Below are 19,261 nucleotides of genomic sequence, written 5' to 3'. Positions count from 1 at the left end.
GTGCTAAAACCTGGTCACAGATTCCCTTTAACAATATATCCATTAAATAGTATATATTCGACACTTGAAGTGTCCCTATTGTTCTACCTTTGTTTGTTTTTTTTTCAAAATAGTGTATATTCGATACTTGAAGTGTCCCAATTGTCCTACTTTGTCAAAATAGATGGTCATATTGCTCAAAATCTCCAATTTTCCTTCACACCACCATTGAGTTAGGAATACATTTCTAGAAATATATAGCCACCAGTAAGGGGAGCTTAGAGAAAATGGACGTATGCAGGTCCAATTCTGCTCATTAATAAATTCATCATCATTAAACATGCATAACTACCTCTAGTTGTGGCCACAAATAACCAGAATTGTATGTATCTCATATGGGTTCAGTAGGGTCTGGATTATGGGTTATCCATCAACCATTCAAATAATGAAGCAGAAGTTCTTCTTTCAGAGTTAGCATAGTTGTGTGTGTGGTTTTGATAGAAAACCATTGGAGAGTGCGCTGTTCCTTCATTTGAGTGATCACTGATGGTCTCCGAACTGTTTTTCTTCCGTTTGAGGATATGCTGTGTGCTTCGGACACTTTCTTTGAGTGATTGAAGATCTCTGTATCGAGATCGCTATTGATCAAAATGGAAAAGTTTTAAAGTTTAGTTACCACTAAAATAGTCTTTTCCATGAAAACAGGGATTGAATCCATGAAATTGCAGATATGAAGCAGACATGCAAAGTAATTGATTTTTCTGGTCTGAAAACATTTTTTAGTTTTGTCAAAAAGACCTAAAAGCAATAACAATAGCGAAAGATGGGTAAATTTAGCCACTGCTGGGCAGTGGTGCGGCATGGTGGCTCAGTGGTTATCACTGTTGCTTTTCAGCGCTGACGTCCTGGGTTCAAATCTCAACAAGAACAACATGAGCAAGGAAGGAGTGGCAAAGGTTTCCTCTCACACTCCAAAGAAATACAAAGAGAGAATTTAGAGTCTGAGCCCCATCGAGGATAGCAAGTATAATGCATGTAAATCACTGCTGAATATGATAGCACTATATAAGAAAAGCATGATAAATAATAAAAACAACATTTTGTAACTCAAAAATCCCCAAGCATTTTTTGGGTTGCAAGTAATTTTGAAGTAAGATAGTTGTTGAGCCATGTTGAATATTAAAGGTAAGAACCATATAAGAATTTGATCAGGTGTTAACTTCCAGAAATGTGATTTAGACCCTGGTACCAAGTTATAATAAATCTATAACATCATTAGTACTTAGTAGATTAGAATAGTACCTGTAGTAGTTGACAGCTGGAGAGCAACATCTGGCTTCTTAGTCACTGGTTGCAGGACATTACTATAACTTATGGATTCTAGTACCATCAGGTTCTTCTGTCTGATGGTCCCTGAAAAATTCATGTTGGCTGACCCTTGTTGATTCGAGGATGCAATTATATATACTATAAGGACTAGAGGAAGAAAATTAGAGCAGCACAAAGAAAGAGTCCAGGTGCAGAGATCCCCAGGCAAATACCAAACCTCAATTATAAAAATGCAGAAAAATTGGCGGCAGCACACCATTTTGTAGTGAAAAGGAGTTACTTAACCATCCCAGAAAGCGACGTTTCGGTCCCAACAGGAACCTTTCTCAAGCCTCCAATTTTTATGGATTACTATAAGGACTAGAGTGTTGAGCATTCCGATACCGCAAGTATCGGGTATCGGCCGATACTTGCGGTATCGGAATTCCGATACCAAGTTCCGATACTTTTGTGGTATCGGGAATCGGTATCGGATCCATAGTGATGTGTAAAATAAAGAATTAAAATAAAAAATATTGATATATTCACCTCTCCGGCGGCCCCTGGACATCACCGCTGGTAACCGGCAGGCTTCTTTGTTTAAAATGAGCGCGTTTAGGACCTGAGAATGACGTCGCGGCTTCTGATTGGTCACGTGCCGCTCATGTGACCGCCACGCGACCAATCACAAGCCGCGACGTCATTCTCAGGCACTAAACTCCTCATTCTAGGAATTTAGGACCTGCGAATGACGTCGCGGCTTCTGATTGGTCGTGTGGCGGTCACATGAGCGGCACGCGACCAATCAGAAGCCGCGACGTCATTCGCAGGTCCTAAACGCGCTTATTTTAAACAAAGAAGCCTGCCGGTTACCCGCGGTGATGTCCAGGGGCCACCGGAGAGGTGAATATATCAATATTTTTTATTTTAATTCTTTATTTTACACATTAATATGGATCCCAGGGCCTGAAGGAGAGTTTCCTCTCCTTCAGACCCTGGGAACCATCAGGATACATTCCGATACTTGGTGTCCCATTGACTTGTATTGGTATCGGATATCGGTATCGGCGATATCCGATACTTTTCATGTATCGGCCGATACTATCCGATACCGATACTTCCAAGTATCGGACGGTATCGCTCAACACTGAGGATTTTAGAAAGATCGGATGTGTCAGCAGGCCACTCTATTTTAGTGTCTTGGGCACATGTCCCCAGAGTAAACTGAATTTTTGTTCTTAATTCTAAAAATAATTTTACAAAGATCTTATCAGAGGAGTGTGGTAATACCACATCACAGACCAAAAAAATCACGACTGTTGGGTGCAACACAAGGACAAATGCAGAATAAATATCTTCCAATAGAGTAGTACCTTGGGAAATTTTCAGCAAAAGGGAAAAAATAATACTCTGTTATATTTACATATTGTTCTGATTTTTTTTCCTTTATGCGTGTTTTGAAGCTAAGGAATATTCTTTTTCTCTGTGTATTCCCCAGGTGCAGGTTGTCAGTTTCGCTACGGAACATAACTGGGACTCGTTGGATTTTTATGATGGAGGTGACAACAATGCTCCAAGACTTGGCAGTTATTCAGGTAAGCAAAACCTACAGGCTTCTTTTGTGACCTATTTTAATAATGCTGATAGAACAAAAAAAAAATTCTAGAAATGGAATAGATAATTGGAGTACATTAGGAAAGTGATATTTAGCACTCGATTTTAAAGAAATGTGCATTGGATTTTTATGTTTTTAATAGAATCATCATTGAGCCCTAGAAATATCAATGTGAAAGAAGACTTTCTAACGGGGGGCATTGGCTCACATTTATTAGGCAGTACATACCAGATTTTGGCATACACTATAGCTCTAAAAATAAGGCATTTGATATTCTATGACATTTTGACAGTAATACTTTCAACTTCTCATCAGAAAATGTTAGTATGTCCTCCAAAGGTTATATACTGGAACTTGGGATACATTTATTTTGGAAGAAATGGCACAAATTCAGCACTTTAGAAGTCATAAGAGTTGCTGAGAGTTTCACATTTTCAGCATGGAACTATTGGAAACAGTCTGGATAAATTTTTGAGCCGACAATGAGCGGAGTTTACATAAACCTCATCTAAAAGTGGGCAGTGCCACCATATTTGAGGCACTTCAGGAACAAAGCTTGGGTGGGACTTAATCATCTTTATTTTATTAACTGAATAATTTGTAAGTATGGTATAGGCAAACTTTGCAAGAATGCTAAAAGTTAAAAATGCTTTGACTTTATCACAAGATATATGCTTTTTTAAGAATTTTGAAACAAATAAAAATAAAAAAGTAAAGCTGACCATAAATATTGGAGTTGCTGGAAAAGCGATTAGTCATCTGAGCAGCATCGATGATGTTAATTCTATGGAGACCTGCTGGAACCCCTGCTCCATTCATTATGAGTGAGCAGAACTAGAATGACCCTTTACTAACCCATCTTGATAATGAGGCCCTTTCTTCCACTATTTTAAATAGAGAGGTTGGAGAACACTACTACTCACTGGTTGGAGAACACTAGTATAGTTTTCGAACTCTGTTACCATCAGGTTCTTATGTCTGATGGTCCATGAAAACGTCATGTTAGATGATCCTTGTTGATCCAAGGATGTAATTATATATAATCTAGGGACTAGACATGAGTCTAGAAAGGTCAGACGTGCCAACAAATCACTCTATGTTAGTGTTTTAGGCACATGTCTTGGCAGCGAACTTAATTTTACGCCAAGAAGTTGAAAATAACTTCATGAAGACCTTAAATGAGTAGGAGTGTTGTACTACCATATCACAACCACTAAAATCTTGACTAATGGGTGCAACATATAGACAAATGTAGCAGACATATCTCTCAATAGAGTACCTTACAAAAATTGGAGAACTCTATAAAAGTAAATGCAAAGATCTGGCACTAGCTCTCAGCTCTTTGAGTATCTGAAGTCCTCATCAACAGCGACTACACACTGTACAGAAGTGTGTTCTGCTCCATACACTTATTTCTGTCAGTCACTTGAGCTGATTGGTGGTGGTACCGGATGTCAGTCCCCTTTGAGCTGATGTTGATTACCTATACAGAAGATTAAATTAAAACTGTCTGATGCCATCAAAAAGATGTTGATCCTTTTTGGTATATTTGTCATGTACCACCCAAAAGGTCAAAATGTTGCATGTTTTGTAAGCTGCTGAATGATGGAACAAACGCTGTAATACTTTTTGAAGGATCCCTTACATACTGTCACCCCTTTTGATTTTCGTACATGATTAAGCCACATAGATTTCTGGACTTGATGAAAGCTGCATCATAGTGTTAGATGCCTGGAATAAATGTGTGAATGTGTTGCAATTAATGAACACATGTACAGTCATAACTATAACACATCAATATCAAAGTAGCGGGCAACCATCCTTAATGTTGTAAAAACATAGATTTCAGTATAATTGATTGTGGTTTTTCTGATATATTCCTATTCATACAGTGTATGATATATGTTTCCTTCCTAGGAACCACCATACCTCATCTTCTAAACAGCACATCAAACAATCTGTACTTAAATTTTCAATCAGACATCAGTGTTTCTGCAGCTGGGTTCCATCTGGAATACACAGGTAATTGTCTCTGGTTTTCGACACCACACAAAGCGGAGCACATTACTGTCAGCCTTCTACGGTGTCAGAATTCATTTATTTTACATCTCTATGTATCAAAAGGAAAAAGCTCTATTGCTCTACTGTAAGGGGTTGTTTCATTTGATGACTTTTTTATTCTTGCTTTCTATATATATATAGATATTTCAATTTAAAGAGAATATCATCAGAATATGACTTATTCTTTAAATTAAGTTTTTTAATGTTAAACATTTTTCAATATTCTTTCTGAATATTAACCCCTTTACGACCATGGACGTATAGGTAAGTTCAAGGTCACCTCCCCCTGTTTGCTGAGAGCTGAGAAGATCAGCCGGCAACTTTTCCAGCACATGTCATTTCATCAGCTGACAAGTTCCTCTAACAGCCGCTGGTGAAATCGCAATTCACCTGCAGCTGTTATCATGTTATATGTCATTGTCAGTCTCTGACAGCTGCATTTAACATGATCACGAAGGAAGAGCGTCACAAACCCTGCCCATGACACTGTTCCCATGCTGTCCGATGATAGCATGTGAGCCAGCAGCTGTGACTGGCAGTAAAAAGAACACAGCCCTCAGCTTTTGAGAGTACTACACTCATCGTACTACACCTGCTCTCGCTGATAACAATGAGATCAGGTGAGGCTGATGAGAGTATTCATCAGCAGGCACATGTGCAATAAATAATTTCAGAAATTGAAAAGTTGAAATTGAAAAAAACGGCATGAGGTCCCCTGTAGTTTTCATAAACAGCTGAGGGAAAGTTGATTGCTGAGGGCTGATGTTAATATTCTGGTAACAGAGAATAGCCATAAAGGCACTCAGACGATTAATATCAGCTCACAGCTGTTTGATTAATCTTTACTGGTTATTATAAGGAGACCCCAAAAAAAATGATGAGCGGTCCCCGTATAATCAATAACCAGCAAAACCTAAACAGACAGCTGCGGGCTGATATTAATAGCCTACAAAGGGGCCTTGAATATTATCCTCTTCCCAGAATAAAACCTCATCTCTCAGCCACCCCAAAAATTCATCCATTAGATGTGCCATTCTGGTGCTTAGCCTTGCTCTTCCAACTCGCCCTGGTGTGGTGGCAAGTGAGTTAATAGTTGTGTGGTTCATGTCAGCTTTGTAATGTCAGCTGACATCAAGCCCACAGGTTGGAAATGGAGAGGTGTCTGTAACATGCCCCCATTACTGACCCCATATTCTTATTGCAATAAAGGCACATCAAGAATAAAGTCCTTGTTTAAAATTAAACTCCCCACCCTCTTTTACCCATTTATTAAAAAAGAGAAAGAAAAAAACCCCACCATATTCCTCACCTGTCCGACGAGAAGATAATCCATATCTGTCCCATGTAGAACTCCATCTCTGGACAATGGATGTTCAGGCTCTCCATTCCTCTGAATGGAGTCCAGGTTCAGGTTCAAGTTAGATTACCATTCTGGTACCTGAACCGAACGTTTTTTTAAATGTTTGCCGAACCTGCCGGAGCCAAACATCCACGGGTTCGCCCATCACAAATCCTAACCTTTAAAACCATTATTTGAATACATATAAGGGTCAGAAGGGATGAGTACCGTTACTGTGTACACTACTAAGTGCCGAACTTGCAATTGAGCATTTCCATGGTGCCCCACATTGCTTGGCCTGTTAAACTTGAATATTTATTACGGAGGCTGCTCTTGGCAAATCAGCTCTTATTTATTACAGAGAAAACCCAGCAATGCATTTCACATCAGTGGGAGTGTGACATGACATCCTCCAATCAGGTTTTCTGACTAATAACAGAGAAGCGCTGATTTGATCAGATCAGCCTTTGTAATAAATCTTCATGTTTAACAGTATCAGCAGTACGGAGCAACACGACAGCTCTGTAATGTTATCCCTCTGGAGGAATCAAGACTGTCAGGTCTAAATAGTTTTATAATACATTGTTCAGAAAATCAGAAGATGAGAGTGACTTGCTTGTATTTAACTCTCTCCAAATTAACGTGTTTGGAAATGTACTCTTTGTGAACCAAGTAACTTTGTGCAGAATAGTTTGCTAATATTGGATTTGTTGTAGAATATTTTATTGACATGAATGCTTAATTTATATTTGAGGATTTCTATTAAATTTACTTCATTTAAATAGGCCCAAGGCATCCCTAAGATAATAAACAGATTCCTACCCATACACCTACATACTACATACAGTGTCCTTCACACCATCCCGGTCTTCGGGCTTCTTGTTTTGAACCCAAATGGCCATAGCTGAAAAAAAGAAAGTGCTAGGGGATTCGTTTGGCTTGGAGATAATGCAATACTTAAACCAATCAGTGGTTGCTCCTGAGGTGCCCAATTAGCACTCATCTGCCTTCCCCAGTAAAAGAGGAAGCAAGGAGTTCACCAGAGGCCATGGGCAGCTGGTACACACCTGTCCTTGGTATTCTAGGCTTGGCTTCCTTCACCTAGATCCACTGCCCTCTGTTGTGCTCCACATTGGGTTTTGCAGGTGGCACAGTATGTCTCTGTGATGTTATCTCCATTAAAGCCTTAAACAAGTATATTCAGACCACAAGTACACGTAAACATAACAAGTATACATAAACAAGTATATTCAGACCAGAGCACATATTTCTATCAGTATAGAACAAAGTAAGCAAGTGGAAGAAACGTCTTGTTACGTACATACATCTTTATCTTGCACATGAAGAATCAGACTGATTTTTATTTGCTTTTTGTCAATATGTCTGCTTTTACCATCCGTACGTCATCCTAAAAAAAACTTCACAGGATACAGATGAGACATAGTTGGCATCAAAATGCTGTTCTTTCTTTTTAATTATTGCATATCCATTCTCTTAAAAGGATGAATTGTTTGGAGAGATTGAATCAAAATTAAACAAATCTTCATTTTTGGGGAACCAATGATAAACAAAAATGTGATATTTTGAGTGGTGAATGCCTAGGGCTGCAGAGGCTGACTTGGTCCATGGACAAGAATGTCACTGTTTCTAAAATAATCCAGCCATGTTTTTCCAATCACATCAAAACTTTTTAAAAAGAATCTGTCAGCAGGATGTCACCTAGAAAAATATTTATATGCACATTTAGCTGTTTCAACATCCAGCTTTATCTTTACATGGTCAGTCCATTCCTTTGTTAATGAGAAATTAGCGTTTGCATTGATATGTAAATTAGACTGTAGATCTGAAGCCTGTGTCACACCATCAATGTTCCCTACTAGTGCTGCCTCCTCCTTCTTGACTCATGGGTCCTTTACCAGAAGACACACAGCATGGACGCTGTCAGTCAAACAGGAAGAGTCAGCGCTGGGAAGGGAAAAGATCTGAGGTGACAGAGGCTTCAAGTCTACAAATAGCTTTTCAGCCTTATATCCATATTGGTTCACACTCTGATTTCTCAGTAACCGATTCCCCTTCACGACATATGACGTAAAGTTATGTCATATATGTGTCCTTGGCTTTCATGCGGGCTCCAATGCTGAGCTCACTTCTTTACCGACACATGACAGCTGATTTAATCATGTGCCATTAATAGCCATGGGAGGATTGGATCTCCACCCACGACTGTTAACCAGTTAAATCCTGCTATCAATCTCTGACAGCGGGATTTGACATGGGCTGACATCATTCCCCATTGATGCCCTTGTCCCGTGATCTCAGGGCGCCGTTAGGTTGTCATGACAGCTGGATGTATGAAGAAGACCTCCGTGACTGCCAGTTTGGTACTCCTGTGAATGTCGGCTCGTGGTGAGCGTTCATAGGAGATCATGATTTTTTCTATACATAGCATTGCTGAAGCCCTGCTATGTGTAACATAAGTGATAGGATGACCATAGCTTCAGGTCTCCTAAAAGGACTAATAAATACAGTAAAAATTGAAGATATTTTTTTTTTTAATATGAAAAAAGAAAAAAACGACAAAAGTTCAAATTACACTCCTTTTGCTCCATTGAAAATAAAACAATAAAAATACACATATTTGCTATTGCCCCCTTCAGAAATGTCCCATCTATCAAAATATGAAAACAATTAATCAGATCAGTAAATGGTGTAACAAAAAAAAAATCAAAGCACCAAAACCAATTTTTTTTTGGCTGCTGCAACAATGCAATTAAATACAATAACAGGCAATCAAAACATCGTATTAACCCCAAAATGGAGTCAATAATAACATCAGCTCAGGGAGCACAAATAAGCCCTCACCCAGCCCCAGATCTCTAAAATGTAAATGCTATACGTCTCGGAAAATGGTTCTAAATGCAAAAACTTTTTTTCATACAAAATTTCTGAATTTTATTCACCACATATATATAAAAAATAAGCTATACATGTTTGGTATCTGTCTACATGAAATGACCTGGGGAATCATATTGTCAGGTCACTTTTACCATATAGTGAACATAGTAAATAAAAAAAAAAAAAAACAATTGTGAAATTGCTATTTTTTTGCAATTTCATCTCACTTATTATTGTATTCCTGTTTACTAGTACACTACATGCTAAAATCAATGGAGTAATTCCAAAGTACAACTCATTTTACAAAAAACTGGAATCAATATGGCTATATTGATGAAATCAAAAATTGTGGCTCTTGGAAAAAAGGGAGGAAAAAACGAAAATGAAAAATAAAGGAAAATAGCCATGATGTGAAGGGGTTAAATGTATATTTTAAGCCCATTGGTTTAGTTATGACATTAAGATTTGACTACAGGCAACATGTGCGCCCGTAAAGTTAGTCATAAACTGAGAGAGTATTCCGTTTTTCTACACAATGCATATAATCATTGATATGTTTGCAAATGTTTTAGTGTTATCCAATGAATTTGCTTATACCACGCACATGTTAAAATATACGTGCATTATCAAATTCAGTGAGGTTGGCCCCTTGTAACAGGTATACTGTATGACTTTACATCTTTAGGCACATAGCAGTTAATTAAGACTAATGTTAGGATTGCCATTTTGGGTACGTCCTTGCCATTTTGGCTGAACTGCTTTAAACTAAAATGGGCATTCGAAAAGTCACATCTTTGTTCAGCTTTGCGTTGTGCAAAATTTTAGCAACTTATCAAAATGCTTTACAGAAGTTTTCTGGCATAAAAAGTTAGATTAATTGGCCCCACGGTGTATGCTATCATTTCTGTTAAAGCTGACTTCAGCTTCTTTAAATGTTGATAGTAATTGGCTAAAAAGCAAAATCCTTGGTCCATCAGCTTCTAAATAGTTATACAGTTTCTACGGTGAAGGCCATTCACGCTGCGCAAACCTTGACCATGCTCTGCCATGCTCCCTGATATCACCCTTGTCTTTTTCAAAGTGCAAATTATTTTTTTGGTTTGTAGCCAAGTAGAGATGAGTAGATTTAGCAAGATGGAAATTCTCCAAATCGTGTGGAATTTGTCAGGAGATTTGATTTGCAGCAAAGTTATTCTTCGTGAATTTAATGTTCTTTATTATGCTCCAGACCCCAAAGCATAGTAAATATAACATGTAAAAAAAATGTAAAAATAATACTTACCACTCACCTAATCTTGAACCCCCATTGCCTCTGGTGCGCACTGCCCACCTGTTTGGTACTCAGGGCTTCTTCTTTCTGCTTAGAAGAGGGCTTCAAGCCTTCAAGCTATGACCAAAGCGCATCATGAGTCCATGACGTCACAACAGAGTCTTAAAGCATAAAATAACATAAAATAATACGTACCACTCACCTATCCTCGCACCCCCATTGCCTCTGGTGCTCACTGCCCAGCCGTTCTGTTCTCATCGTCTTCCTGCTTACATGCATCTGTATCTTCAATTTAGAACAGAGCTTCAAGCCAAGACCAAAGCAAATCATGACATCACCACAATCGAGTCTCAGAGGTCACAGCGCGTTACAACATAATGATAACACAACCTGTCATGAAAATTGAGGCCTCTATGCACTTTATGCACTTCGTGCTTTAAAAAATAGAAAATAAAAAATCCAGTTGGATCAATACAATGAAAAGGATAATTCCAAACAGCTGGACTGTTCTTTTGTGCTATACATTCTTATTTCTGGGAATAGCTGTGCTCAAAATACTCTAGGTAACTGATTGATCTTGTAATTACTAACTGCACACTAGTCAAAAAATGTTTATGGAGTATTTTGTAGGGAAAGATGTCACCATAGTCATCAGCTCTGAAATGCAATTATCAATCTATTATGTTTATCAATGAGGCATATAAGATACAAGTGCTTATAACTTGCTTTGAAGACCATTCCTACAGTCAAAAGTCTTAGCCTGGAAAAAGCATTTCTAAAGAAAAGTATTATTGGATCAATACAATGAAAATTAGGTAATGGTGAACTGTAGCCATGCATGGTTTTGTCCGCCATTTGTGGACCGAACCTAGGTATATATTTATCTTAAAGTTGACATTTTAGGGCATGTTAGGTTAGGCTATGGGTTGAACTAGATGGACTTATAGTCTTCCTTCAACCTTAATAACTATATCAGGTAGCAAAAGAAAAAAAAAAAAAAGAAAAAAAAAAAAAAAACAGGATGCACTCACCAATCTTCAAAGTAGCAAATTTTATTGAGTCTTCAGGGGAGACAACGGCCGTTTCGCGCGGTCCTTGTTGCAGACCCGTTGAAGCGCAAGGACCGCGCGAAACGGCCGTCGTCTCCCCTGCTCGCACGAGCTCCTTTTCTTCTCCCCCGGCCATGAAGTTTTAATTGTGAAGACTCAATAAAATTTGCTACTTTGAAGATTGGTGAGTGCATCCTGCTTTTTTTCTTTTGCTACCTGGGACACATATGTTATTTCATGGTTTTGCACCCGATATCTTTTTTGCCATGGCTGTTGCTGACATGATATAGCTTTCTAGTACCGGCTTTCCTGAAGATTATGGATTTAGTTGGGGCAGTGCCGTCCATATGCTATTTTCTCTCTTTTATTCGTTCTTAATAACTATATAACTATATTACTATATTTTGGGTGTTACACTAGAAAATGGATGCTCTGGGGCAGGAAGGAGAGCACATTAAGAAAAACAAATTTTGTAAGGTTCTTTCTGTTATATAATTAAATATTTACTTGAATAAGAGTTCTGTGTGATTGTCATGACAGCATCAGAAGATATGAAGCCACTTTGATTTCTTGACTTTCTGTTGAATGAAGTCCAACTTGAGTTGTCTATCTAATAGACTACTAATGCAATTGTTTTCGGTCTAAAATAGCATATTTTAAGAAATCAGAAATCAGTTACTCACCCTAACCTACCCATTGGGGCTGTGGATTTTTCACAGTAATTACCCTTGGCATAGTCTCCTTTTACAATGGATGGGACATTGATGGACTGAAAAAACTGCAGGAGTTATTCAGGCTACATAAATATGTTACTGGAGCAAGTATGTGATAAAACTCTAACAAACTCATAGCATGTTAACCCTATTAATCCAGCACAGGTTGATCTGTTGGTCTTTGTCAGCTATAAAAATGATGAAGTCACCACTCTTCTGTCACAAGACCACCTTAGTCTGTGATGAGCTGCAGCTGCCATGTAGCTAGAAGAGAGTGTTGCCAGACATTTCTTGTATGTTGAGCTATTCCAGTCATCTCACTGCTGAAGAAATTCCGATTCCTCAGTTGTAACATTTTTACTTTGGTAAAATAACACTAAACGGTCCCAGTATCAAGGCAAGAGGCAGGAATCATAGTAATAAAGACCATAAGTAGAAGATGGCCAAAGGTGAGGATGGTCAGCAGACAAGAAAACATAGTCATACCGAGCTGAAAAGGAAAAGCGCACGAGAACAGGAAATTGGATCCTATTGTTCTGATGCAAAATCTATTGTATAAAGCACAAGGTAATTAGACAATAACTGTGGCTAGGTCCTTTAAGTAGTCAGAAGTATATACATATGTATGACACCAGCAGCGCTGCAAAATGCAGGAAAACTGCGGTAGCCTGAAGGTGGTCAAAAGCACTGAAGAGAATGAACAAGTGCATCATGACAAGGGCTGGATGACGTCCTCGATACACATAACATTGTGGGTTATGGTTAAATTGTATCTGTGCTATGACTATGGCATATGGCTTATTAGCAATATGGATGTATTCGCCCTATGTTTGTGCGTTACATTAGAAGTATATATTTCAGTATTACAACATCTCAATAGATTAAATATATGTCGAAAGGGTGTCCTTGCTTTTTAATATGTCCATGTTACAAAGCATGATTTATCTGATAAACTATAGTACAATATTATGGGTGATATAAGAATCGGTATACCATATGTCTATGCCCATGTCTGTGTTGATGGAACATGTGGATACAGATCTGGTCAACGCAATGCCAACATTTTCCTGTCTTTGAGAAATATAAGCTGCACACGGATCAATCTGTTTGTCTACAACGTTCAATTATAGCTTCAACCATGGATTTTGACTTCGAGGATTATTAGATCTACCAAAGCAGATGGTTTTTGTTTTGCAAGTGAAAGGGTACAGCAGGATAATTCTTCCTTGGAGATAATGAGTAAGCAAGAGTTTTAGTAGCGCCTACAAAAATTGCATTGTTTCATTTTCTATCGATCTGATAATAAGCTTGGAAAGAAATATAACAAGTACAGCTTGGGCCAGTCCCTTCCTTCCTCCTGCCGGCTCCCAGCGTCTTCCTTTCTACTGTCGAGATTGAGTTAACAGGATGAATTTGTAATATTTTTAGACCACAGCGCTCTCCCTGGGTTCTGACAATTCAGTCTTAGAGCTGTGTCTATATTCTGTCAGGTTTTCATTAAGCCTCCATATCTCACTGCTGTGTTGTCGCAAAAGTAAAAGCTGTAAATGGCACGCGAGTGTTGGAACAATATTCTCAAAATTGTTGTGAAGCTCAATCTGTTTTACTTCGGTTGGACATCTCTGTTTGAGAGTTTTCAAGAGATTGATGTCAGAAAGTCAAATATATTATGGAGCTTGCACAACTCCAGCTGAAGATTTGGTGGAAAACTATTGTTATATAATGATAAAAGGATGAAAGTAGCTCTACTGATGATAAAAATGCTAGCTCTTCTAGAGATTAAAAAAGAAGAGGCAATATAGAGCTTCCAGGGATTACAAAAAACTGCTAAACTTACTGATGTATCCTGTCCTTTCTCTCCAAACTTGACATTTCCTGAGATAAGTGACATGAAATGGCTTTAAAAATAAATAATTAAAATAAATAAATATATATACATATATATATATATATATATATATATACATATATATATATATATACTAGATGGTGGCCCGATTCTAGCACATCAGGTATTCTAGAATATGCATGTCCATGTAGTATATTGCACAGCCCACGTAGTATATTGCCCAGCCACGTAGTATATTGCTCAACCACGTAGTATATTGCGCAGCCACGTAGTATATTGCCCAGCCACATAGTATGCTGCCCAGCCACGTAGCATATTGCCCAGCCACGTAGCATATTGCCCAGTCAGGTAGTATATTGCCCAGTCACGTAGTATATTGCCCAGCCACGTAGGATATTGCCCAGTCACGTAGTATATTGCCCAGTCACGTAGTATATTGCCCAGCCACGTAGCATATTGCCCAGCCACGTAGCATATTGCCCAGTCACATAGTATATTGCCCAGTCACGTAGTATATTGCCCAGCCACGTAGGATATTGCCCAGTCACGTAGTATATTGCCCAGTCACGTAGTATATTGCCCAGCCACGTAGTATATTGCCCAGTCACGTAGTATATTGCCCAGCCACGTAGCATATTGCCCAGTCACGTAGTATATTGCCCAGTGACATAGTATATTGCCCAGCCACGTAGTATATTGCCCAGTCACGTAGTATATTGCCCAGTCACGTAGTATATTGCCCAGCCACGTAGTATATTGCCCAGCCACGTAGCATATTGCCCAGCCACGTAGCATATTGCCCAGTCACGTAGTATATTGCCCAACAAATGTGTTAGACCTCACCCAATACTGACACCGTCTCCATGGACATCAGGGTGCTCGTCCACACCAGGGGGTCCGTCCCAGCAAGAGAGTCCACAATCGAAGTATAAAAAGGACAGCGCCACACCAGGAAGTGACAGACAGTAACTTTCTTTATTCTGCCTCCTGCGGTTCCCGTCTGCCACTTCCTGGTGTGACGCTGTCCTTTTTATACTTCGATTGTAGTATATTGCCCAGTCACGTAGTATATTGCACAGTCACATAGTATATTGCCCAGTCACGTAGTATATTGCACAGCCACGTAGTATATTGCCCAATCACTACCACTCAATTTCTACTAAGTCAAACTGTAATCCTAATTTGGAGGTGGACACATCTGTCCAAATTTCTGGTGAAAAAGTGACAAAAATATAACATATGTAAATGCACCACTGGGCACACAAAGACGCATAAAGCATAAAAATCTCTCAACAGAGTATTGCAAATTCATGATTTCTTCAAATAAGGACTTGCATATGTGAAGCCAAGAGGAATAACCCAAAGGGACACACTAGTAATTCATCTGATACAGGTGGATGAGCATCATGCACAGTGGGTACCCGCTGTGTTATACAGCCAGCACTTGCAATTTACTAACTTAAATGCACCTGTCAATCTATCTGTGACAACAGCATTTAAGTGTTATGATGATAGTGGTGTGCCCATTTACACGCTCCTACCCTCCCCAACATAATTGAAAAATTGTGATAGGTTCCCGTAGCAGCTGCCATCTTTGCAGTATATTGTGTGATCCCGGGTTCAAGTCCCCTATGAGAACTAAATAAAAGAAAAGAAAATACCTAAAAAAGTAAAAATATTATAGCTGTAAAAAAAATGAGTGACATTTGAAACCCTCTTTTCTCAAAACAACAATAAAGAAACAATAGAAAAAATGAACATTTGGTCTTACAACATCTTCAAAAATCCAAGCTAATCAAATATCAAATTTCGTATCCTGCATGGTAAATAGCATAGAGCAAAAAAATTGAAATGCAGAATCTGCTGTTTTTAAGCTGCAAAAATACAATTAAGATAAATAAAAAAAATGTGAGTCCCCCAAAATAATACAGATAAAAACAACAGCTCGCTATTCGAAAACAAGCCTTTGTGTGAAGTAACATTCCCTAAACAAGATCCTCTTATTGCTTCTAAAAAGTTAGCACTATTTTTGGGGGTGAAAAAGTTTGTAACTCTATTTTGTAATTTTATTATTTGTTTGTTAATTTTTTTTCTATTTGAGGTCACGGTCAGACGCTCAGTATTTTACATCAGTATTTGTAAGCCAAATCCAGGAGTTGCACAATCAGAGGAAAAGTATAAGGCCGGCGTCACACTGGCGTGTTGCATCCGATCCGAGATCATCGGATGCGATATGCTAATGAGTGTCATTAGCTAATATATGCTAATGAGTGTCATGCGTCTGTGCTCCGATTCTCTCGCACAGGGAGGATCGGAGCACAGCTGCGGAGGAGGCGGAGAAATGAATTTCTCCATCTCCTCCATTGCTGGGGTCCGCTTATAGCGCACATCACTCGGATGACATCCGAGTGGTGTGCGCTGTCTTACTCGCACCCATAGGCTTATATGGGTGCGAGTGAGCCGAGAGTTTTCCTCGGTCTGAGACAATCGCAGCATGCTGCGATTGTCTCGGACCGAGGAAAACGGCCAACAAATAGTCGGCTGCTGGGAGCGGCCCCATATGTTAACATTGGTCCGAGTGCAATGCGATTTTTTATCGCATTGCACTCGGCCGTTTTAAGCGCCAGTGTGATGCCGGCATTATAGAAAAACATCACCAGGTCTGCATTTTTCACCCACTGGTTTTGTCTTACAAATACTCAAGGGCAGATATATCATTGATGAAACCTTTTACAGCCACACAGGGGCCCAATAGGTAAGGGGACCCCTACCACCTCTAAAGCAGGTGGAATTGTCCATTCTGATAAGCTATTGGGCTACAAAGGGCCCATATAATGTTCTTACCCAAAGCCCCTCTTCTGTCATTGTCCGGCAGTGCAAATGCTGATGTAAAATACTGACCAAATATTGAATGTGTAAATGTGGCCTAACATAGTCAAATTTATATTATTTGGCCATATTCACGAGATCAGTATTTGGATAGAATTTTACATCATTATTTGTAATCCAAAACCAGGAGTGGGTCAAAAATGTTAAAGTGGTGATGTTTTTCTATTATACTTTTCCTCTGATTGTTTCTGGATTTGGCTTACAAATACTGATGTAAAATACTCACTTAACACTGAACGTTTGAACGTGTCCTTTGTCCCAGTTCTTATTACTGTGACTTTTTGAATGAAGCGTTAAAAATATTGGCGCTTTGTAAAACTTTTCTTAATTTTTTTTTTAACTGACATAAACTTTATTAGGGAAGAAGAAGAAAAAAAATTGTTCAGATGTCCTAATGACTTTAATGCAGCTGATAGTTTTGGCTTGAATTCACCTAGAAAAATCTTGATTATTTAATTACTGTAATTAGTTTGCAGATTTTCAAGCAGCGTCAAAAAGAAGTTAATTAGAAAACATGAATAGATAATGTTCACTGAACTCAAAACACCTGCTGTTTAGCAAATGAAATGTTGATCTATTAATGCTTCCAAGGCTTTCGAATTTGCTATTAACAATAATAATGACAGTTGTTTATATTATAGCATTGGTTTTACACATATATTACATAGTAACATAGTAACATAGTTAGTAAGGCCGAAAAAAGACATTTGTCCATCCAGTTCAGCCTATATTCCATCATAATAAATCCCCAGATCTACGTCCTTCTACAGAACCTAATAATTGTATGATACAATATTGTTCTGCTCCAGGAAGACATCCAGGCCTCTCTTGAACCCCTCGACTGAGTTCGCCATCACCACCTCCTCAGGCAAGCAATTCCAGATTCTCACTGCCCTAACAGTAATATATTCTTCTGAAGAATAACACAAAGGCCATAAGAAAGGGAAAAAAAACACACCTTTCTATGAATTGATGATCCATCTGATCCAACGCATAGCTATGGTATCAAAAATAAATTCTGCTAATGCAGAGCTCTTGGCAAGAATCGGGGAAACCAAATTGCATTAGCACCAACAAAACTTGGTGCAATACCATGCACATAGAGCGCCTTACAATGTTTAAAGGGTGTCTTTAATTCTAAATGACAAATGTTTATTGCAGTACTTACAAAAAGCTTTATAGAGAACTTTTCAGCAGAATCATGCTGTCTACATTGTTGCAGCCATGTATAATTTAGTCTACATTTCAGAGTAAAGATACTCACCAAGTCATGCAACAAGCGACTATCATGACTAGTCCAAGAGGCAGGTCCCAAGCAGATTCTCTCTACCCGCTCTCCATGATTGATAGGTTTCCCTATGCTCACTCATGGGCTAGGTGCAGATGATCATGTGTTCCCTCATCCGAGAGAATCGGGTCGGTTATACAAATCTCACTCTGATCAGAGTTTGATAAGAATGTGAGCATAATGTGATCCAATTCTCTCGGATGAGCAGAAGAAAAAACATTATCTTCTCTGTTCTGTCAGTCCGTGAATATTGGACTGCACTCAGATGTTATCAACGTGCCCTCTGGTGGTGTCCATGGACTCCTTGACTTGCATGGCCAAGTGCAATCTGAATATCAAATCCCAATCTAGCATGCAGCAATTTTTTCCTTGGACTGGCTTGGCCTGAGGAAGAAATCTGAAATCTGCATGACCCCATACAATAAAATTTGGTTCAAGTGCAGTCCAAAATGGTATTGGATCACACTTGGACTAATTAAGAGGCCATGTCCATGTGCCCATATGAAGACATTTACCAGTCCAAGTAAACCTCTTGGAAATTGTCTCTTGGACTAGTCATCCTAAAAACATGGTCCCCAGGTGTTAGCTAGCAGAGTTTTAGATGTAAAATGTACATAGCTTCAATAATAGAGCCAGTCTCTGAGGCTGCCTGTGATCAATGGAGCAAGAATTAGCTAACAGTTTCTGATAAAATTGTTTAGTTGAGTAGCAGATTCTGCTTTCTTTTAAGCTGAAACACCGCACATGCACCTATACTGCATATTTCCGCAGCTGACTATAAAGCTCCAGCACCAGCAGCACACAAAGTCCAGGCAATTGTCTTCTTGGCTTTCCTATCCAGCAACAAGTCTCGCTGACTTTCTCTTTTTGAATTTATTGATAGCTTTAAAGAGAAGAAATCCTGCATGTTACACATGTCCTGAAGACAATGCATAAGGCTCTGTCTGCTGCTGGAGCTTTGTAGTCAGTTGCAGAAATGTGCAGTATTGATGTATCTGCTGCTGGT

General features: G+C 38.9%; 1 protein-coding gene across 1 annotated transcript in view; it reads left to right on the top strand.

Annotated features, from left to right (window-relative positions):
* CSMD3 (CUB and Sushi multiple domains 3) overlaps positions 1-19,261 on the top strand; it is a 2,093,798-nt gene that overhangs the window by 1,693,095 nt on the left and 381,442 nt on the right. Inside the window, exons 37-38 of the mRNA XM_069731799.1 lie at positions 2,786-2,882; positions 4,820-4,924. Coding sequence (XP_069587900.1) covers positions 2,786-2,882; positions 4,820-4,924 — 202 coding nt within the window. The remainder of the gene's footprint in view (positions 1-2,785; positions 2,883-4,819; positions 4,925-19,261) is intronic.

Source organism: Ranitomeya imitator, chromosome 6, assembly GCF_032444005.1.
Source record: "Ranitomeya imitator isolate aRanImi1 chromosome 6, aRanImi1.pri, whole genome shotgun sequence".
NCBI lineage: Eukaryota > Metazoa > Chordata > Amphibia > Anura > Dendrobatidae > Ranitomeya > Ranitomeya imitator.
Note: the sequence above shows the minus strand (reverse complement) of the source record. Positions and strands in the feature narration are given on the sequence as shown.